Genomic DNA, 21,327 nt, shown 5'->3' on the forward strand with positions numbered 1-21,327 from the left:
ACAAGCTGGAGAGGACCGTCACGAGTGTGTGCACTGTACATGCACTGTGCCGCATGTGCACACAGACACATGCCACCTAGATTAGCATGTGCAGGAGTTTTGGACTGTAATCCTCTGCAGATCTGTCAACAATAACACCCACTTGAGGAGACTTACGCCTCTGACAGCCTCTCAGCCATTTCCATGTAACTGCTCCTATGGCCTGGGAAACTGACAGAAGTTAAACATTAGCTGACAAAAAAAAAAAAAAAAAAAGTAGCTATTTTTTACACACAACCTAGGTCACTACTTCGCCCCACCTGTAGGCACACCTAAAAGTGTGGCATGTGAGTGTTAGCAACTGCCTGTGCATGACAGCTGCTTAAACTAGGTACTTAAACTCTGCTGTTTCAAGAGACACAGCTGTGGAGCCTGCCCCTTCAGTTACCTTGAATTAACTACCAACCAGACAGCTCAGGTCACAGACTCTATGTGGTCTAAGGCCCTGATTGAGAAAAGCATTTAAGTGCGTGCTTCATTTTACCCTTTATGTGCAATGTACCTAAGCACATGCTTAGACTTAAGCACATACTGAAGTCCTGTTGAAATCATTTTGCAAGGGACTGGGATAAACAAATCCCAGCCACTCTACAGACAGAACTTTATTAAATAAAAATGTTAGGTTTATCTCTTAGGTTTCTGTTAATAGGTCTAGGATGTGGCTTTCTACCAAAATGTTGCAGTGAAAATATAAATTACTTCAAAAGTCTCTATAAAACATTCTCTTTGTCCTTCCTTCTTCCCTATTTTCCATCAACAGTTCACCACAAAGAATGCATTTCCCACCAATTCAAAAATAAAGCCAAGCAGCATCTTAATCTGCATTGCCTATATGCCTGCAAGCTGTGCGCTTCGGAAAGGGTTGTTATGTATTTTGCTACTTTAGAACCAAAAGCAGCTAAAAATGGTCACACAAAAGGTACCTAATGAGTCTGGCAGCACATCTCTGCGCCATGAAAGATTTATTCTTATTCTCTGTAGCTTGTTCTAGGTATTGTATGAATGCTCTCGGGCTTCCATGCCCAGAAATACATAGGACCAAATGTGGGTCTGGCTTACTGCATTCTAGGGCAGAAAAATGTTGTTGCTATGTTTTACACCTGGCTGCTAAGAGTGGTATTTGTTTGGAACAGCTGCTTAACTGTCTCTGACCAGTGGGCATAACGGTAAGTACTAAAGTAGAAATGGTAAAAATACTATTACTGAATGATGAGAAAATATGGAGAAATGCATTGTGGAGAAAGGTCTGCATTAAGAGCAATGCCTTATTCTGCTACTTAAACAAGCAGATGCCAGTTCACAGTGGCATAACTTTTTCCCCTTCATTTGACCTCTGTTGTCTTTTTATTTATGGTTTCAACAGATTTTGGCTTCTTCTGGCTTTGGAACTCTTCAAAACAACTGGGGATGGTGCAGGAGGGAAGGTACCATGTGATAGCACCACGCATCATAGTGGGCAATGAAGAATTAGTATTCTAACTTTACAGGTTTTCTTAGCTTAAGCCCTAAAAGAGCTTATGGTTTTGCTATATGTGAATTACACATGGCATATTAAAATTATCAGGAAGATCCTATTATGAATATTTTGAGAGCTATGAAAGTTCACTCTTCTAATTCACAAAGTCAAAAGTAATAGCTCCTCGATCTGAAGCTGATGGACAATAAAGACGCTTGGGAAGAATCACAATATTCAATTTTATGTGCACTTCAGGAGAGCGGCAGGCTGGGCAGGGGGCAGGCAGGAGCAGGGAAGCAGAGGCAGGCTGGGCAGGGGGCAGGCAGGAGCAGGGAAGCAGAGGCAGGCTGGGCAGGGGGCAGGCAGGAGCAGGGAAGCAGAGGCAGGCTGGGCAGGGGGCAGGCAGGAGCAGGGAAGCAGAGGCAGGCAGGCAGGGCAGGGCAGGGCCACGCACAGAAGGGCAGGGCCCGGCAAGGCAGAGCGCCGGCGGGGCAGGGCCGGCCCGGAGGCGCTGGGTTCCCTGCGGGCCCCTGGCGCGGCGGGGTGCGCCGGGGCGCGGGGGGCAGCCGTCGCAGCCCCCCGGGGCCAGGCCGGGGTCTCGCTATGCGCGGCGCCCGCCCGCCCGCCCCGCCGCCGTCTGCCTCGCCGCCGTCTGCCTCATCCAGGCGGCGGCGAGGCCTGGCGGGACCCCCCCGCTGCCGCCCCATCGCCCGCCCCCGGTGCGGCGGGCTCCGCGCCCTCCCCTTCCTCCCCCCGCCCGGCACGGGACCCTTTAAGAGGAGGGGGCAGCGGCTGGAGAGATTGGCTAGGGGACGGGGCTGCTTCTGCGAAGGCTCCAGGATTGGGTCGACGGGCAAAAAAAAGGGGGGGGGGGAAGAGCGAGAGGGCGAATTAAAAAAAAAAAAAAAAAAAAGGTGTGGAAGCAGGAGAAGGGGGAAGAAAAAAAAGAAAAGGGAAGCTGTCCCCAAATTTTGCCAAGCCAGGGATGGTGCACCCCGGCTGGCTTTGCCTGCTGCAGGGCTCCCTCCTCCTGCTGGCCAGAGCGCGGCAGAGCCGCGGCCCCGCCGGCGCCTGCCCGCTCCGCGGAAAGGTAAGCGCCGGCGTGGGGGGGTCCGGCGGCCGCCCCACGGCAGTGCAGCGCAGCGCCGGGCGGAGTGGGGGTCACGGCGCGGCGGCCGCTTCGGTCGGTTTCCCTCGGGGGCGGTGGCGAGAGGGTGGGGTGTGCGGGGCCGCCCCGGCCGCGGCTCAGCCCGCTTGGCGGCGGGCGCGGGCGGCGGCCGCCCGGGAGCGGGGCGTGGAGGGGAAGGTGGTTTTTCGGGGTTGTGCGCCAGGTAGGACGGCTATCGCTGGGCGCTGACGGAGAAGCGTGACGGAGGAGGAAGACACCGGGATGAGCCCCAGCACTGGGACCTTTTGCCGGCGCTGTGCGGGACGAGTTACGCCGCTCGCAACCGGACGGGCTCCGCTGGAGTAACTTGCTGCCAGTATCCCTCGGTGGGGGTAGCCTCTTGCCTTACTGCTGAACGCCGAGCGTGGTGGGAACAGGTTCGGACCAGCAAATGGCCGTCCCCCTAAAGTGGAAACAGGGTTATACGTCGTGTTAGGTTTTGCTCGTCCTCTTAACCTCATCAGCATGACTGTAGTAACCGGGAGCAGCATGGGCTGACCTGGCTCCGGTGGGTGGCAAGAGCAGCTGAGGGTCCCTGCTGCAAGTTAGGGGTGATGTGGCCAGTGTGAAGCTTCTGAGCAGGGTGTCATTTCCATTAAAAATCAGACGCCGAGAGAAAGCAGTTCTTGCTGAAGCTTCTGAGATAAAAGTACCAAAAATCATGTAGGAAAAGCCTTCCTGAACTTACTTTGTGTTAATGTGTCTGTTAGTGTTAACAGACCATCCGTGCTGTCTGTTGGCATCTGCTTGGACCTGGCAGCAGCCTGATGGGGGGTGCTGTGCACCTGAGATGTTCCTGGGACATGTGTCTCGCCATTTGTGATCATCTGCCCCAGGCAGGGTTACCAGCACAGCTGTTAAGGGAACTGGAAACGCTGAGAATTAAGTGCAGACTTGCTGCACTGGGGAGGTGCAAAAGCCACGGTGGGCTCACTGCAGGGTAGGCATGCAAGGGTACGTGTGAGAAAGGTTTGCAACTATGAAGAAGGTCTGCTCTGTGACCTACCTTCTTTCTCTCACCTGCACTGTAGCCCCTGGTCTTGGTGCCTTGCTGCCTCCAGCCGAGCATGCCGGCCCCTGTGCAGCCATAGAACCTGAGATATCTCCTCCTAGGATTTAGGGCACTGCCAATTCAACCGTATGCCAAGCTACGTGTTCCTCACTAGAGGTGCCTGCCTGAGTTTCAGTTAGACAGAGCTTAACCCTACCTTGGGGGACAGTGCCTTATCAATTTGTGCCTGGACTCAGTTTGTCAACTGGATTTATAGGTGGCTAACCATAACACTGCCATAAAGCCAGGTCAAGCCCCTGGAGTGGGTGCCCCCCTGCCCCTTGAGGGCATGAAGTGCAGAAGCTGTGGGCTGGCATGAATCTACTGCAAAGAGTGAGAGCAAGAAGAAAGAAGGGGACAGCCTGTGAGAGCCTGAGTAGCAGGAGTCTTATGGAAATGAGTAATTCACTGATTTGGTGGGACATGCAGGGAGTTTTCCTCAGGAGTCATTGACTGGACTTGCCAGCAAAACGAGGTGAAATGTGTTAATGATATCTCATTATCTGCTGATTACTCTGTCATTAAAATGTGAGACCACCTGTAGTTTTGGTATTGGCAGGTTGTTTCCTAGGGTCATTAGTATCATCAGTGGTGATAGCCACACTGACTAGGAATGGCAGCATCTGCCTTATTTGCAAAGCTGTCGAGTGTATCCTTATGAATATTTACACCAACCCCTTGGGAAAAAAAATATTCCTCCCTGTCCCTGCATCATCAGGGAAGGCGTTTTCGTTTGTTTTTATCTTAATTCTTTATGGGAACTCTTTTCTTACCTCTCTAGGTTACAGATATACCTTTCTTTTTTTTGTCAAGTTGCCTAAAGCTTCTGTCACGAAATATGTGCATCAGTGCCTGAAAGAGAGAAGCTGATATTCTAAGGAATGAACATACAATACGTTAGAGGGCTTTCTCAGCATCACTCCAAATCATACTTAAAGCTGCAACCAGTAACGTGCCCCATCATTCTTTTTTTAATAGGAAAAAGAAAGGCTTTGAAAACATCTAATCTAAAATAAAGTATGCTGGAATCCTTTGGGTTATATTCCAGTTACTAAGTAATGTGGTCTGGTGGTGCTTTCTTTTTGCTTAACATTGGAGTATATTGGTAAATTTAAAGCCAGAATCCAGGGATTAACAGCAGAATGCTTGTGGTTGTAGCTGGTTAGTATTTTATGATGTGTTATTCCTGATAGAGGGCCAATTGATTTAAATAGCTACCTTTCCCTATATATGCACTTCAGCAGAGCAAGTAATCTGCCTACTCTCAACCCTTGGCTTTTTAGTTAAAAATTTGGGTTTTATTTTTCATTTCTGGCAAACAGACTGAATGTGTGTTCTTTTAATAGTTGTACCCAGTGCAGTGTTTATTCCAGGCAAGTTCTGCTTACACTCTTAAGCTGAGTTTGAGAGTGTCAGTAATGCAGGAGGGCAAAAGCTCAAGGGAATGACTATTAAAAATGTGCCTAGCATTTCTGTGTGCATTACCATAGATGCATGGGGCACTTTATGTGGTGAGTAAAGGCACAGTCTTTGCCTCAATTAGGTATAAATTAACATGACAAGACATGACAGCAGGATAGATAAGAAGGAGGGAGAAAGCCATATAGGGAGGATTATAGGGCTGCCTGCCTCGGTGAAAGATTGCTGCCACATACTCTGGCTTCTGTAGCAAGCAAAAAAAATTAAGAGAATATTGTGGATTGAGAAACAGTGCAAGCCTGGGCTGAGGTTTGGAAGATGTGGTTGTGGGGCCAAGTGGTGAGTATGAGGGTTAGGGGTCCTGAAAGACACTGAAGCCACACAGAGCACCTGCCTGCACAGCGAGTTACACACTTTGTGCTGGAAAATCTATACATAGATGAGACAGACAGAAGATGGAAGGAAGCAGAAGTGATGTAGAAGGAAGGAGGCCAGGTGTAGGTTTTCCATGTCTGGAGTTCACATCCAGTTCCTCAGTCTTTGGACAGCAATTTTCCTTCCCCTCTGAGCCTCCCTTCCCTGTATCACCACAACCTTCCCTCTTGAATTTTTTTGGTTTTTAAATTCCCGTGCACTTCTAGATGTTCAGAGTGCTGCCACTAGATGCATTCTTTGTTCCCCCTGTTTTTTACCACGTTATTTTTTGTATGTTTACCATAATTTTACTCTTTGACAGTCATTACATCGTTTGGCCCAATTTGAGCTAGTTTCTCAGAAGATGACACTTTCCCTGATCCTCTTTGGCACCACTCTTGCAGCAGAATCATTGCTGCTTCACCTGAAATGATGTATGATGTCTGACAAACACAGTAGTATTTGTGTATATGAAGACTACAGGTTGCATCCTGTGGTGGACCTATAAATATTGCTGGAAAAGGAAGCTGCTAGGGGTAGTTAAAATGAACAGAATCCGAGGCTTTCATTTTTTGAAATCTTAAAAAAGTAAGCCTGTAGGAAAGATAATGAGAATACCTCTCAGTCAGAGCCTGTGTTCTGCTGAAACAGATGGAAGGAAGGCAGGAGGTTGTGGGAGTTTCCAGTGCCACCTGTGAACAACCAGCTATGTGATTAGAGGGCAGATGTTGGGATATGGAACTAGCATGCTCTGATTTCAGCTATTGATGTGCAATACATCACTTTACTCTCCCTTTCTTCAAGGTTTTTTTGTTCCTGCCTAGACCCTCCCTCAGCTCCTGAGGAAAACCCCTTGATGTGCACCATGCTTTTCCAGGATATCTGCAGTGCCTGACACTTGTCTACTCTTTTTGGGGAAGCGTTGTCTGGCCTTATGTGCCCCCATCGCATCTCAAGGTGGGAAGTCCCCTGTGCAGCCCTTCCTGAAGGGAGGCTTTCCCAGTCTCATGTCAGGGAGCGGATCCCATACGTCCCAGTGCGTTGTCTCTGTGACAGTGTCGGCTTGAGCAGCTCCTTTTCTTTCTCCCTCATTCTCCTACTGGCTGGGGAAAAGCCTGTTTTGTTCCAAGCAATTTTTTGGCTGGGCTGATACCTGCAATCAGTTCACAGCCAGCTGTTGTTCACCTTGGGGAGGTGAGGTGGGGGAAAAGGCACTGTGCCATAGTGCTGAGCATTCAGAAATACCTTGATCTGGGACTATGTAGTGGGAGGTTAAGCTTGAGGCACAGAGAAGGTGTGGCATGGCTAGTGTGACACTGCCTCAGTTCTTGGTGCAGCAGCAAATTGGGAGACCTGTGTTCTTATGTAGGACTGCCACTCTCTTCCTTAGGCTGCCCCTCCATTTTTTCCCCTTGCTCCTAGTTTTTCACATCATGAGTAATGCATTGAGTACCACCCATAAATTGGAGAGTGGAGACAGAAATATGTGAACCTGATTTTTTTTTGTTGTTACACTGCTGAAAGTGAAATTCCTGGAGCTATACAACCCAACTGTCTTAAGCCTCCAGAACACCACTGTGACTGTAATTTATGCTGGTTTTAAAGCACTTCTTTCTGATGTAACAGCTGTGTAGAAGGATCCTACTGCAAAGGAAAATAGGGTTGTAGCACCTTTATCTACTGCATGCTCTCAGGGAAGGGAGGTGAGAGAGAGGCGCTGCCAGTGATGGTGTGTACTGCGATGCTGAACAAGTCTCAGTGCTGCTCCTGTGCTATCTCACAGCCACCTAGAGCATTGTTTAACGGCTTCCCTTTTATGGTCTTGGGGAGAGATTGTACCCTTGGTTTTCCCTCTCTGAAACTGTAGTGAAACACGTGTGAGCTCCAGGAGGTGCACAGGGACATGGGAGTGCCAGAAGGTACAGTAGGTACAGACCTGCTTGGGCACACCAAGGATTTTGCCCCATCCCCTCTCACGCAAAGCAGTACTGGGCTCTTTGCAGGGGTCTGGCATGGAGGCAGAAAAGTGCTAGGACTGCAGTCTCCCCCTCCTGAAGGAAAAGGAGATGCCAAAGGCATGTGAGGCACTAGCATGTCCTGAGCAGCTGTAATACTGCATTTTGGAGGGAAAGTAAGCTTTGTGAGCTCCCGTTGTAGCATCACCTGGTGATGATACCCAACTGCTGGTGCCCAGAAACTGGCTCTGCAGCGTCTGGGGAGGTTTCCCATCAATGGTGGGAAACTGAGGCCTGTTCTCTGGCCCCTCACACTGGTTCCAAGCAATTCTGAGAAGGGAGGTCTGAATGGCGCTTGGGGTAGGTTACCAAGTTCATGACTGCTCCTGTTGGCATGGAAGTGCCAGCAAGAGTGCCCAGCCACTCTGCTTTGTAAGGTCTCAGTCTCTAGGACTGTGTGAGAAGTTTTTCTAGGTCTTAGTCTGCTTTCTTCTGCATGTGCTACAGGCTCTTTAATGGAAGACTTTATTTACTCTGTGCCTGATGACCTGTGTGATTTCCTCAGAGGTACCACTAATAGCTGGCAGTATTACTCTGCTTTCAGTTTCCAATTGTGAAAGCTAGGGGGATTTGCAGAGCAAAAAAGGTAAGAGTGCAATGCTGAACACCTTTCTAGCTGGGCTGTGTGCAGTAGTCCGGAGCAGCGTTGATGGGCTACATTAAAGCCTGGTACCATCAGTCTGGGCTTGGGCCTTCTGGCTGGGCTTATTCAGGAGCTGAATTGAAGTTTTAAGCTGGCTGGTGACCACTTGTTCCTTATGATTCCTTGCAGTCGTGGCTGTTCTTGTGCGCTGCCACATACATGATCAGACTTGTGTGAAGCGAAGGAGTGTTGACCTCCTGACCTCATGCCTATCCCAGATGCCTGTTCTGTCTTTTTGCTTGCTTGTAGATAGAAAGCAACACTACTGGTCCTTCCTCCTTGCTGGCTGACAACTACTTCCAGTTCATTTCTCCCCACAGTGGTGTCCCCTTCCATTTTTCCCTCCTGACTAATGACAGGAGGGAACACTGTCTCATTTCCCCTCTTGTTTTACTTTGCATATTCATTTTCCTATGTTCTTCCTGGGTCTGTGTCAGATTTGTAGTCATCTTTTGCCCTGTATCTTCTCAGTGCTGCATCATGTTTATTCTCCCTTCTTCCTGTGGTGTTCAGGAGAGTTGCTTTAGCTTGTAATTCATGAGTGCATTCCAGGACTGTCCTGTAGGATCCGGAGTTGTAGCATGGTGCTACCAAGGTTGAGGTATCCTTCAGACTCTCGACGTGCTGCAGAAGTGTCTGAAGAGCTCTTTGGAGTGTGTTTGGTTTGTTGGTCTGTGCTGGTAAACTGGATGGGTGGTAGCACTTTGCTGAAGTACTGCCTGATCTCTGGCCTGGGTTTGACGTAAAGAGCTGCTGGAGATGATGGTCTGGGATGAGGCATTGCAGAGCAGTCTCTAAGATTAACCTTTCTGACCCTGGGTCTTTAGTATCAGAAATTTATAGGCAGTATGCTTCCAATAAATTCCTCCAAGCAGCCTGTTCTGCATTTGTCAGTCAGGCAAGCTTCTTAGATCAGCACACATGCACACTTAGCCTTGGAGCTGAGGTTAGAGTTATCTGCTGGCTAAAGGCTGACCAGATGTTTGAGTGCATCTGGAAGCCTGTCCTCTTACTTAGACAAGCGAAAGCTACCTCTTCGTGTCTGCGCAGACAGATAGAAACTGTTCATGTCCATTGCTCCGGTAAGGACCACTGCACCAGCAGGGTGCATGCTGTAGGTGATGGAAGTCATGCCTACTGGTGGTGTAAAGTGACTTGGCAGGATCCAAGCAGGATCCATTTTGCCCCATCTGCTGCCCTGTCCTGCAGGATTGCTTAGAGCTTGAGCACAGCCCTGTACTCTGGTATTCCTGTGGATGCTGTGAGGCACATTTTGCAGCAGAACAGTCAGTCTGATTCTGACTTTCTCCTGGCTGTGGTTTTTGAGAGATTTTAAAAGCTAATCTAAAGAAAGAAGCTTTTTCCTCCTCTGTATTTAAAAGAGTATACCCTGGAACCACAGGCCATTTGGCCTGCAGAATTTCTTCCCTTATTTTCCAAGGTATTGCATGCACTTCTCTCTTACTTAAGAAAGACAAGAACTGGGCTGTTGAGGGGTCTTGACTGTGTGTCTGTCTGCCATGTGCTACATCCTTGTAAAACTGTATTTCTACCTGCTCCAGCAAGTCTGCCTGCCAGCTGTGTTTTGTGTTACTCATTTGTTTGGTGTCTCGCTCAGAGTGGAAAGTTCTCCTGAGATGCTGCAGCACCCTCTGACTAAGTGTCACAGCAGTTTCTTTGATGAAAGGTGCCTTGCTGTGCTGAAGTGAGAGGCGTCAAGGTGAAGGTGATTGAAACCCTGTTGTCCTGCCCTGTTTCAGCAAAGTGATGCCAGCTTTTGGCTTGATAAAAGGTGGAAGCTGGATAAGCGTGTTGCCTGGAGCATGGCCTGCTTGGGCTGTGCTCTGCTGCTGGTTTTGGCAGATACCTGGATGGTGAGCCAGGCTGGCATTACCATTGAGAAGACCCAGTGTTGACTTTCAGGAGGAGAAAGCCAGGGCCAATCTTCTTGTGTTTTTAATTAATGAAATTTGAATTTTGACCTCACGACCTGAGAAAAAGGATGGTCAAAGAGGACTCTGTGTGAGCAAAGCTGCTTTAGGAAAAGACCGTGCCTGCAAGCTGCTGAGCCAGATGACCTGCTGGCTTGGCACCATGTTTTCCTTAATCCCTGTGCTGCAGTGGCCTGGCATGAATGTCAGTACTTACTCAGCTGTGTTTCCCTCTCCCCCAGCAAAGCGAGCTGAACTCCTTCCTGTGGACCATCAAGAGAGATCCCCCGTCTTACTTCTTTGGCACCATCCATGTCCCGTACACGCGTGTCTGGGATTTCATCCCAGAGAACTCCAAGAAGGCCTTCCAGCAGAGCCACATTGTGTACTTCGAGCTGGACCTCACTGACCCCTACACCATCTCAGCTCTCACCAGCTGCCAGCTCCTGCCACAGGGGAAGAACCTCCAGGACGTGCTGCCCCATGACATCTACCGCCGGCTCAAGCAGCACCTGGAGTACGTCAAGCTTATGATGCCATCCTGGATGACCCCAGACCAGCGAGGCAAAGGGCTGTACGCAGACTACCTCTTCAATGCCATTGCTGGGAACTGGGAGCGGAAGAGGCCGGTGTGGGTGATGCTGATGGTGAACTCTCTGACGGAGGTAGACATTAAGTCGCGAGGTGTGCCTGTCCTGGATCTGTACCTGGCCCAGGAAGCAGAGCGGCTGAGGAAGCAAACAGGCGCTGTGGAGAAAGTGGAGGAGCAGTGCCACCCACTCAATGGGCTGAACTTCTCCCAGGTGAGACAGAGTGGTGTGCAGGGTGCCAGACTGGCTGTTCGGGTGGATATCCCAGCAGCAAGAGCACGGGCTGGAGCATGGGGTAAGTACTCTCTACTCAGAGACTTGTGTTTGCTCCCTGCAGCCCATGCCTCTGCCTGTGCCCTCAGGAGAGTTTGCGAACTGTAGGAGTTCAGGCCATGTCGTAAATTCATTTAGAGCTGGCCTGGGGAGACCCCTCTCCTCTTCCCTGGGCAGCCTTGAGCAGGCTCCACCCTAAGAGGCACTGGACCTTCGGATGTCTGCTCTCTGACCCTGGCTGGGCTGCCCTGGAGGAGCCTGGGGCAGGCCGGTGCTCACTGTCTAAACTTGCTTTTGTAATAGGTAGTTAAGAAGAAAGGTGTGATCACTTTGAGGAAGCAGGGGCACTGTGAGTAAAGATAAGAAGTAACTGCTAGTTGGAAAATTATCCCAGTGGATCTCTCAGTGCCCTCAGAAATAGCAGCCCATGCTCTGCATTGGGAAAAGTGCTTTTTGGTTTTGTTTTTTTTCCTTCCTTTGAGACCAGGTGAGGGTCTGCACAGCTTCCTGCAGGGAGCTCCACAGGCTAGTGCAGGCCCTTGTGCAAATCTCTTTGTGTTTGTAAACCAGCTGGAGTTTAGCACCATTGTTCAGGCAAGCAGAATGACCTTTGTGTTGTCCATGTGTTGGATGGGGTGGTCATGGGCTCTCCTCTCTGAACTAACTACACGAAGGAGCAGTGTCTGTCACTGTCTCTGCCTGCCCGGTGGGATCACAAGCAGGCATAAGGTTGCTCTCTGGCTTCTGGTACCTTTGTTGCAGGGAGGTGCTAGTTTGTCGAGAGGAAGTGGCGTTTGCTTAGGAATAAGTGAGACCTGCTGTTGCAGCATGCTGTGGTAATCCAAGGTGAGAGGACCTGTGGTCATGGGGCAGGGGAGTTTTGAATTTGAGACCATCACTGATGCAGTTTCCTGTGCTGGAAGGGAAGGAGCAGAAGGGGAGGTGCAGCCCAGCAAGAGCAGGGACGGCAGTTCGGGGCAGATATCAGAAGTGCTGCTATCCTGGCGAATCTTGGTGGGGGGCCACAGGGCAGGGAGTAGCACGGCAGCCCAGGGTGCATCGCTTGTGTAGTACTTAACTGCAGGCAGGGCACCTGCACTCCTCTCTTTCCTTGTTTGGAGCTGGGCAGCCTCATGTGCATCTCCAGTCTTTTGCTTAACGGTACTTGGAATACTTGTGCTGTTGCTGTTTGCTCACAGCTGCCCTAGGAATGGCCTGGGAAGTCCCATCGCCTCCACCTCTTATCTGGTCGAGGCTTTATTAACATTATTGCCTGTGTTTTTCTTTTGCTGACACTGCCCCTCTGGTTTAACATGAAGGGGAGAGGGGGTGGGGCATGCATGTAGGGAGGCTGAAAAATACAGGTTACAAATCATGTCCCTGTTAAGCTCATGCAACTGTTGACACTTAAGGCCTTCATGCAGCTTTCTTCAAAGAGTTGCTGTTGCTGTGCTGTTTTGCAGGTGCAATAAATACCACGTGAGCTGGGAAGCTGCCTGGGTGGGGACACAGAGCTGCAACATCCCGAGTTGCCCAACATGGTGACATTTATTGTGGGAGCCCAGCTGAGGGGGTCAGGGTAACCTGAACTGCAGAAGAAACTTAGCTCTAGTCAGGAAAATCACAGCCTGTGATTACCCCACGGTGGGTGGAGATGTGCACGTGCATCATGTGAGCTGCTGCTCCTCCCACACCTGCTAACTTCCAGGGGGAAGGAGCACGCTGTCCCTTGTGGGAGCAGGTCTGGAGCAGCTAGTGCGCCACAAATTCACACCCTCACTTCTCCCCACTACTAGATTTCCAGTACAGACAGCTCAAGGAAAAGGAGAACCAGCGGCAGATGGTTTTTATGTTTCTAAGCTGATTTCACGGTTGTGTCAGAACCTGACTTGTGAACTCTCGTGGTTGGCAATTCTGTAAATCTTTGATTTCAGAGCTTTCTTCTCAGTTTGTTCAGGCAGTTGAGTTAATTACGTGTTTAATATAAACCAAACAAAGGCTTTGAAATAGGCTCTTTGAAAATTATTTCCTTTGGTATTTTGCTGCTGTCTGGGAACCGCCAGCATCAGACCACTTCTGTGTCTGCCTTTCAAGTGAGCGAGCGCACAGGGACGACTTACAAACTTCCGCTGGGGAAAATGGGGACACAAAACCATAAGGAATGATCTGATCCTTGCAAGAAATGCTTTCTTGTTGCAGCAGAGTCAGAGAGAGATGATTTACTTGGCAGAGAAGCAAGTTCAGCGCTGTGAGTTTATGTTTCTGGGTAGGATTTGCTCTTTCTTCCATTTACAGGTTGTAGTACCTGGTGAGGAGGACTCCCAGGCCACTTAGAAGCAATACGTTGTTGTTAGCTAGGTCCCTGTTTTGATCCATACTATTGGACAAGGCCTAGTTGGTGTGGGTGTTATTGCAGGTGAAGGTCTGAACAGTTTGTCATTGCTTGACTCCATGGGGTTGCACAATGCTTGGTAACTGCAAAGTGCGGACAGACCCAAGCTAGAGACTTCCTTCTTCTCCTTGTGAGGAGAGAGAGAGGAAAAAAATAAAATAAACAAAAATCCCTGCACATACAACAGCTAACACTGCCTGTCATGGTGCTCTTTTTCTTTGGCTATATTTGTTCCAGTTTCCTCTTTATCTTTTGTTTTATGACTCTCTTATTTTACCTGTCAAATATCTCTGTTCTTGCTCAACTCAGGCTGGCTGCCCACATAGCCGGGCCATAAAAGTATCATTTCTATATGGTACATAATGATGTGTACACAATCTGTGAAATACTTTACTGCCTTCTCAATCCCTCTCTCTTGTTCCAAGATCTATGCAGTTTCAGGGAGTATGGAAAGATTAGTCTGTCTCCATGACAGGGCCATGGTGTTTATTTTCCTGTTTCATGCTGTTTCTATCCTAGTCTGTCTTAGAGACATTTTTCTCCCACTCCACCTTCTTTCATGGTAGTGCCTCTCTTGTTGCAATACCCTATAAGGACGCAGGTCTCATTCCTAGCATCATCTGTGCTTCTAGAAGATAAAAGGCTTTGTAGGTATACACAGTCTGCCACTGCTGTCTTCCAGCACTGGAGTCAGTCCCTCAGACCTCCCAACTGTTCCTTTCAAGTTATGCATGTGCTTACCTGTTTTGCTGGATTGGAGGTATTAGTGCTCCAGCCTAAAGCCTGTGCAGCTTTGCTCTTGGCCCCAGCCGTAGTGTCATGAACATCAGTTTGATATTTGCTCAGAAAATGAACTGGCCTTGGCCCGTACCATGCCATGCACTTGTAACCAGGCTGTGTTTTGGCACACTTAGGTGGTGTCCAGGCTGTGTTTCTAGCACGTATCGGTTTGAGCTTGAACACAGGAAGTTTGGATTTGTGTCTACCCTCTGCGTGGGACTGAGGCTAAAGCATGTAAACTGTCCAGCTGTCGCCACTTCCTAGCCAAGACCCTGGCCATTTTGGCTTGTCCAGGCTTGGCACACTTGATGGAAGACCCTACCTGTTAGCTGTTCTTGATTTGAGAATTGTTTTCCCCACGTGGCTTTCCTGTGTCCAGGCCTTGCCACAGCACTCTGTTCCTACCTGAATACATGGCTACATCTTCAAGAGTAGTCTTCAAAGCTGCTTGAGTGGTAGTGGAAAGCAGGGGGCCGCTAAGGACTGACTGCTCCTGAAATCCTGGCACCAGCTCTGGGACTGAGCACTTGAAAGCCTTGTCTTTGGCATCTTTCAGCCACTTCCTTGTACAATTAGTTGCAGATAGAAAAGGAAGCAAAAGCTTCTGGGGTTGATCATTTTGCATTAATTAGGACATTAATTGTTCATGTCTCTACTCAAAGAGCAACCTCGGCAAGGAACAAAGTGCTGAGAGATTCCTGCTTTTCTCTAAAGGGTTCCCAGCTCTTACAAGTTCTGGACCACTAACATGACCCTGTGAGAGCTGTAGATTCCTGCTTAGCAAATAGAAGCCTCCTGACATAACAGCAACATCATGTTTCTTGCTTAATCTATGTATCCACTTGGGTGAAAGGGCCACCCTTGGTAGCCCCTGGTATAAAACTGTCATTTAGGAGCAGTCCACATCTGTGGGGAATGTAGGAAGCCAAGACACCACTGCCTTGTTACATGTGGAGGAGGGAGTTGGTTGGTTTGTTTTTTTCCCCTTCTAAGGATGTTAGAGAAACAGCAGTGATGGCTTGAAATTAGGCCCGAAAGATATGGTATGAAATTGGAGAGAACTGTGCTAGTCTCCTCATATCAAACAAAGGGCTTGTTTTGCTACATTGAGTTCATCAGTTATAATGTTTGCCTTTAATTTCTGGGGTGATGAGGTCAGATCTGGCAGTGTTTCCATTCATGAGACCCTGGTTCAGGTCACCTTTGACAACAGCAGTAACAGAGAACCTCAGAGAAGGGAAGAGCAAAGAGAGGCACATGGTGGGAGATCTGCAAGGAACAGTTCAGATCCAAACTTGGAGGAAAGTGAAGAGCAGTTGCTTGATGAGAGACCTGACAGAGGAGCAGAGCACTCACTGCTGAACAAGTTGTTGGACGGGACACTACTTGCGGTAACCTGATTGCATCTTCTGCCCTGAGGGTGTAACTTCAAGACGTATGTGTGAGGAACAACAGCCCTTCCTCCTCAGGTGGTGGAACATCAGGGTTTTCTGCACATGAACCGGAGCTGAAACAACTGAATTAATCCTATTTGCATCTTCGGCTGCTGTAGTCTGTGGCCTAGATTTGTTTTTGTTTTCAGTTTGTGTGTAGACACACCTACAGCCTCCAGGTCTAGACATCAGGGATGGGGAATGGGCTGGCTGGTAAGAACAAAAATAACTCAGGCTTCGCATTTCTATTGTCATAATTGAGTTTAGTTAAGATCTTAATAACTACCTGGGGAGTTCAGGGTTCTTCTCTCCCTGAGAGTAAAAGGGCAATTCAGTTGCTGATCTGCTGTCTCTGCATTCAGAAGGGTGGAGACTTTGTTTCAAACAGCCTGGACTCTGTGGTAGGGCTTTGAAATCCCAAACTGTGGATTTTGCTGTGGCACCACTTTGCAGTGGGCACACGTGCCATTATAAGCTCCTTGTGTTTGCACTCTGCCTGCCTATCAACTAGCTGGATTTTCCCATTAAAAATGCCCTTTGCTCAGCATATTACACAGCAGAAACAGAAGATGTCAGGCAGTAAATGTGGTCTTGTCTCTCCTCACAGCTCCCATGGATGGCCTCTTGCCTGTGGCTGGCTCACAGTGTTACAGTGTGAGCATGCCAATACATTTTCCTTTTCTCCCAGTTAGCGAAGGCTGGGCGATTAGTTGTGTATACTGCTCTGAGAATGCTTGTGACTGGGTTATTCTGCCTTCCTCTGACTAGGCTGGTGGGCTGGTTGGCAGACACACTGCATGACACTTGAGATCCTCCAGCTTTGGGTGAGAGTACTGTTGCTGCAGAGGAGTGTAGCCCTCCCAGTGGGCTGAGAGGGGTCCTCGGCATCGGAGGCCGCTCGAGGGAGCACACAGAAGGTCTGGGCTGCATGCTTTTTGGAGCAACTCAAACTACAGTGAGGCGTGTGGAACAGGGAAGGGATGTGGGCTTGGCTCGTTCAGCTGGTCAGACAGTCAGGTGCCCCTGTGGTAAGCTTTGGTCTGCCCATTCTCAGGTCTTGGTTCAGACTTATGGCGATCGGTCATGGTGGCCTGATGCTGTGGCTGCATCTGACAGCTGATTCCGAGGGATCACTACTTATTGCCCATTACTAAACCCGAAGTGTGGTACTGTAGCTGCAGCTTTTCTCTTGAACAGCAAGGTTGCAACCGGTCTGGACAACCTAAACGCACATGCCTGCAGAGTTGTACAAGACAGCTTCCTCTCTGATCTAAGAACTGGACTGCACTGCTGTCACCCTCCCGTCCAGCAGCTGTAGGATGGTTCCTTTTTGGCCCAGACTGGATTGCCAAGTCCATGGGGATCCCACTTGGCTCCTGCATCCCAGTGACAGGGTTTCTGTCCCATGGCAGTGGTTCCAAAGACTAATTTTTTTGTTTTCTTCAACAAACCTAGACACACTCAGACTGAGAATATAGCCCAGCTTCAGCTTTCAGCTGTTTGATTTTGTGAGGGTTTGTATTCCACCAAAGAGCCTCTGCTACCAACTTTCTCTACCTTGTGCGGGTACTGTAATTGTAATCAGTTTGTCCTTTAATATTCTTCTTGTTAAATGATGCAAAGGGAACCTGTTGAGCTCTTCCCAGCAGGCACATTTTCTACGTGTTAACTGTTCCCTCAGCTCTTCCCAGGCCTAGCAGCATCTGTTTTGCGTCGCGGCAGTCACGTGTGTGCTTGGCACAGTGGTACTGTCACTGTCCTCATCTTTCCTTTTTTATGCATCTGAGGCTCGTTCAGGCACAGTGGTTTTCTGAGAGCTCACGCTTGGGGGTTTCAAAATCCTTTTTATTCTCAGTGCTTCCCAAGAAAGAGAGCGTGTTACCCTTCTTGTTGTGGTCCAGTCCCTGTCTGCTCCGTGGCCAAGATGAACTGCAAGACAGTAAACAATCTTTGTTTTAAAGAGATCCAGATTACATGGCACCTCTGCACTCTTCCCCTAATTAGTTTGCTCCCCTGACCTTTTTTTTTATCTGCAAAATCCATTAATGATAGAGTTCGGGTTTGTTGACTTTTTTTGCCCTCTGGGTTGTTGACATTTATGTTGAATACTGTACAGCAAAGAACTTCACCTGCAGAGGTCTTCAGTAGCTTACACAGTTGTTTCCCATCTGCATTTACATTTTCAGGTTTACTGACTACCATTTTTGTTTCCCCTGTCTTAGTATGTGATGTGTTGAGTTTGTATTTCTCTAAATTCCTACAGACATACACTCTATTCAGAAGTCTGTTCACTGGTGCTATTGCCTTTACCAAGTAGACTTGAAAACTCGCAAAAAGCTATCAGGATTTTTTGAAAGGGTATGGTTTCCATTATCCTTGTTTTCTTGCAATTTTCTATAATTGTATAATTATTTCCTATAATCTTCATGAAGGCTTTTATTAGCAAGTTAGGTTGATTGGAAGTAGGATGAGGAGGCTGAAACACAGTTTTAAGATGTCTATTGATTTATCTGGCCTAATACAGAAAGGGAGCAGCCAGAACAATTCTTCACTGTTTTTGATAACGGGAAAGATTGGGTCCCTCAATAAAATTATTATCAGGCGGCAGGTAGATGCATGTCCACATAAGACATCATTCATTTCCAGTATGCCTGGATAAAGGATGTTTGCACACCAAGACGTGAACAGTTTCAAAGGGGTTAGACAGATTGATGAAGGATAGTCACACCAGGGAGTCTCACACATGTCCCAAGTGCCGTCTCTGGCTCAGGACATCCCTCAGCCTGACAGCTTGAATTGAGGGCAGGTGCCAGGGGAAGAACTGCCTTGCAGGTGCTCTGCTGTCATTGGAGATAGGGTGCTGGGCTTCTGCCCCACCAGGCAGATGTGGGAAGATCATTCCCAAAATGTAATTGAGGCTGCATTTCCCAGAGGGGTGGCCAAAGTGAGCAGCTGAAACAAAGGGCATGACTTCTCTCTGGAGATGCTGAGTTATGCTGGCACTGCTGGTGGGGACAGAGCACATACATCCACCTAGGCCTGACTAGGTGTCCTCTTATGAGACTTGCCTGGTGCCAGACTCTGCTGGGAGTGCTGGTAGTTGGCTGCTGACTCTCCTTCTTCCTGGTTGTCCCACTGACTTTCAGAAGAGAGATGCCAGGGCACGCTGGGCTTCTGGGTTGGTGTTGCCACCACCCCTGCATGTGTTGTGCCCTTGGAAAGCAGCAGCTCTTCCTGCTGGGTTACCAGTTGAGATGGTGCTCCTGGGGATGCAACAGCTCTTCTCCTTCCAAAGCCTGACCCTAGCATGTGTGACGGTCCTGCATGCAGCGCCTGCAGTCCAAGTTATACTCTGGGTCATGTGGTCTGTGAGGGCGGATGCTTGGAGACTCAACCTGAGACAAGTGTCACTAAAAGTTGGTGCTGAGACACAACAGCTTTCAAGCTCCATTGGCTCGCTGGGAACAGGAAGTGGGCTTGGAAGTTGATAAGGAACAGGTCAGCTGACCTAAGCTTGGCAGTGTCCCTGTTGGAGCACTCAGACGTCCACATTTCCTTCCTTTTCATGAGGCTTATCTTTTCTGAGCATGCAGAGGTCAAATGTGAACAGACAAGCGTGTGGGGAGCAGTTGGCTGTGCAGTCTGAAACCAGGGAGAGGTTTATGAAGGGATCCATCCATGCAACTCAGGAACAGTCCTGTCAGCTAAAACCAAATGTGTAACAGTGTTTAGTCTGCAATTTACTGTGATCACAATCCTGTCAGATAACTGTAAGGGAAGATTTAGGTAGCTGGCCTTGTACATTTCTCAGTCTCTTTACTTTGCTCTAACAAGATTAGCAGGATTGCTAGCTCAAATTAATCTTTGGAAAAAAATGATACACTGTTTCAGACTTGATTTACATGAAGCTCTGGTAAATGTGTTACAGGAACATTCTAGCAAACTATTTTTTTTAATGGCAGCTTTTATGTGGTTTTGTGTTGACCTGTTTTGCTTTCTGAGCATGGTTCTTTTTGAACTGAGACTACATCATCAGTGAACTCAGTACTAGAGTCTGATTTCCGTCTTATTTACTCAGACCTGTAATTTCTGTGTGGATTACTTATAATTTATCAGTGTGTCCCACTTCCCTCATGTCCTCCAAACAGTACCTTGTGAGAAAAATATTTATACATCTTTATGGACCATCAGGCTGTCAAAGCTCAAATCAACTGCATTTGCAATTGTGCATCAGATCTGGCTGATTTTGCTGCAAATAAATTGGTGCTACCAGGTACTACTTGTTCCAGACAGCAAGCATCATCCCATGGATGTTCCTCTCTCCCAAAGGTAAAAGCTGGGGTGCTGGCTGCCTTTGCTGGGTATGTCTGGTGTTGAGATATCCTCATATTGGCCACTTGCAATAGCTGTAGTGAGAGACCTCACTGAGACGTGTGGTTCATGGGGAGAGCGTCGTGCCTTGTCACTGTCTTAAGAGTGCCCCAAGTAGGGTTAGCCCCCTCCACCTTTCAGAAGTGGCAGGTGTTGGCTTACTGGGATGTCACACAGGATGAGCCATCCTACTCCCACCAAGGACATGGGTTTCATGGTATGCTTCACTCAACTGAGCAAGGAGCCTACTCCAAGCATGGCTCAAGCCTGTTTTCACTCATGCTTGAGGCAAGGCAGCATGGGACTGCATCACTACAGCTCCCTGGCTTTGTTTTTCTGGCACCTTGTGGCATTTTGAAGAGCTTCCTGGAAGCTCAGAGGAAGTGTTTGTTCTTGTGGGAACCAATTATGTAAATAACACCAGAAGCTTTGAACTAGCAGGAGAGCTGCAGCCCTGCAGTGATGTGCTGCTGGATGTGTCCTGGCGCGGGGTGTTGATGAGGACCCTGCTACTGATGCTACAGCCCTTGGCTCTTCTGATTCAGTGTAGGCCAAACAAAACAAAACAAGAGCTTTATCTTTGCTGAGGGTCCTGGATTAACGGCTTAAAGGCTTCAACTGCTGGGAAAATTTGAACTTTCATCTGGACATTGTCCTAAGCATATCCCTGCCTCTCCACCTGCAAATGTTTCATCAGACCACTGAGTCCTGGCTCCCTGGTACATCTGAAGAAACAGGATGAAAAGCAGGTTTCTTATTGCTTTGGGCTTCTCTTCTACTTGTTTTGCAGGGGGGAGCTGGCTAAATCATTCAGGTACTCAAAATCCACCGATCTCTTCCCACAGTTTTACCCCTCTGCCATGCACTCAGAAGGACAGATAAGTTATGTCAGAATCCAATGATAATGCTAAAGCAGCTTAGCTTTCCACAGTTGCACAGGATGAGCACAAAACTAACTCTCCTGGTTCTTTCACTAGACATCTCAAGGGTGTGCAGCTTTGGGAAGTCTTGACGCTGTGGTTGCTAGCACGCTTGACCAGGGCTGTCTCAGCACGGAAGACATGCCCTTAGCCAGCTCTAGACAGACAGAGGTTTGCCGCTGATGTTCTGAGCCCAGTTTTGAAGCTCTTACCTTATTCTGGCTAAAGCAACCCATTCTGCTGGGAGTGCGCAGCAGTTTGATCACCTGTGTGTATTGATCAGCTGCAGCGTTGTGATATCCCATGCCTATAATCATACAAGAACTTTCCCTGACTTCCATGGTATGCCTGGGGAAATTCCTGCCCAGGAAACTTCAGGGTATCCCTCAAGGTGCAAACATTCCAAATTCCTCTGTAGCCCTTTGAGAGAGG

The 21,327-nt window shown here is 48.6% G+C and overlaps 1 protein-coding gene across 1 annotated transcript in view; it reads left to right on the forward strand.

The window, feature by feature from the left end:
• Positions 1–2,465: 2,465 nt before the first annotated feature.
• The window catches only part of TRABD2A (TraB domain containing 2A), a gene marked incomplete at its 3' end in the record, with an annotated part of 80,391 nt that continues 61,529 nt past the window's right edge, over positions 2,466–21,327 (forward strand). Inside the window, exons 1-2 of the mRNA XM_082336052.1 lie at positions 2,466–2,585; positions 10,379–10,939. Of these exons, the coding sequence (XP_082192178.1) occupies positions 2,481–2,585; positions 10,379–10,939 (666 nt within the window). The 5' untranslated portion in view covers positions 2,466–2,480. The remainder of the gene's footprint in view (positions 2,586–10,378; positions 10,940–21,327) is intronic.

Source organism: Platalea leucorodia (assembly GCF_965183815.1).
Source record: "Platalea leucorodia genome assembly, chromosome: Z".
NCBI classification, from domain to species: Eukaryota; Metazoa; Chordata; class Aves; order Pelecaniformes; family Threskiornithidae; genus Platalea; species Platalea leucorodia.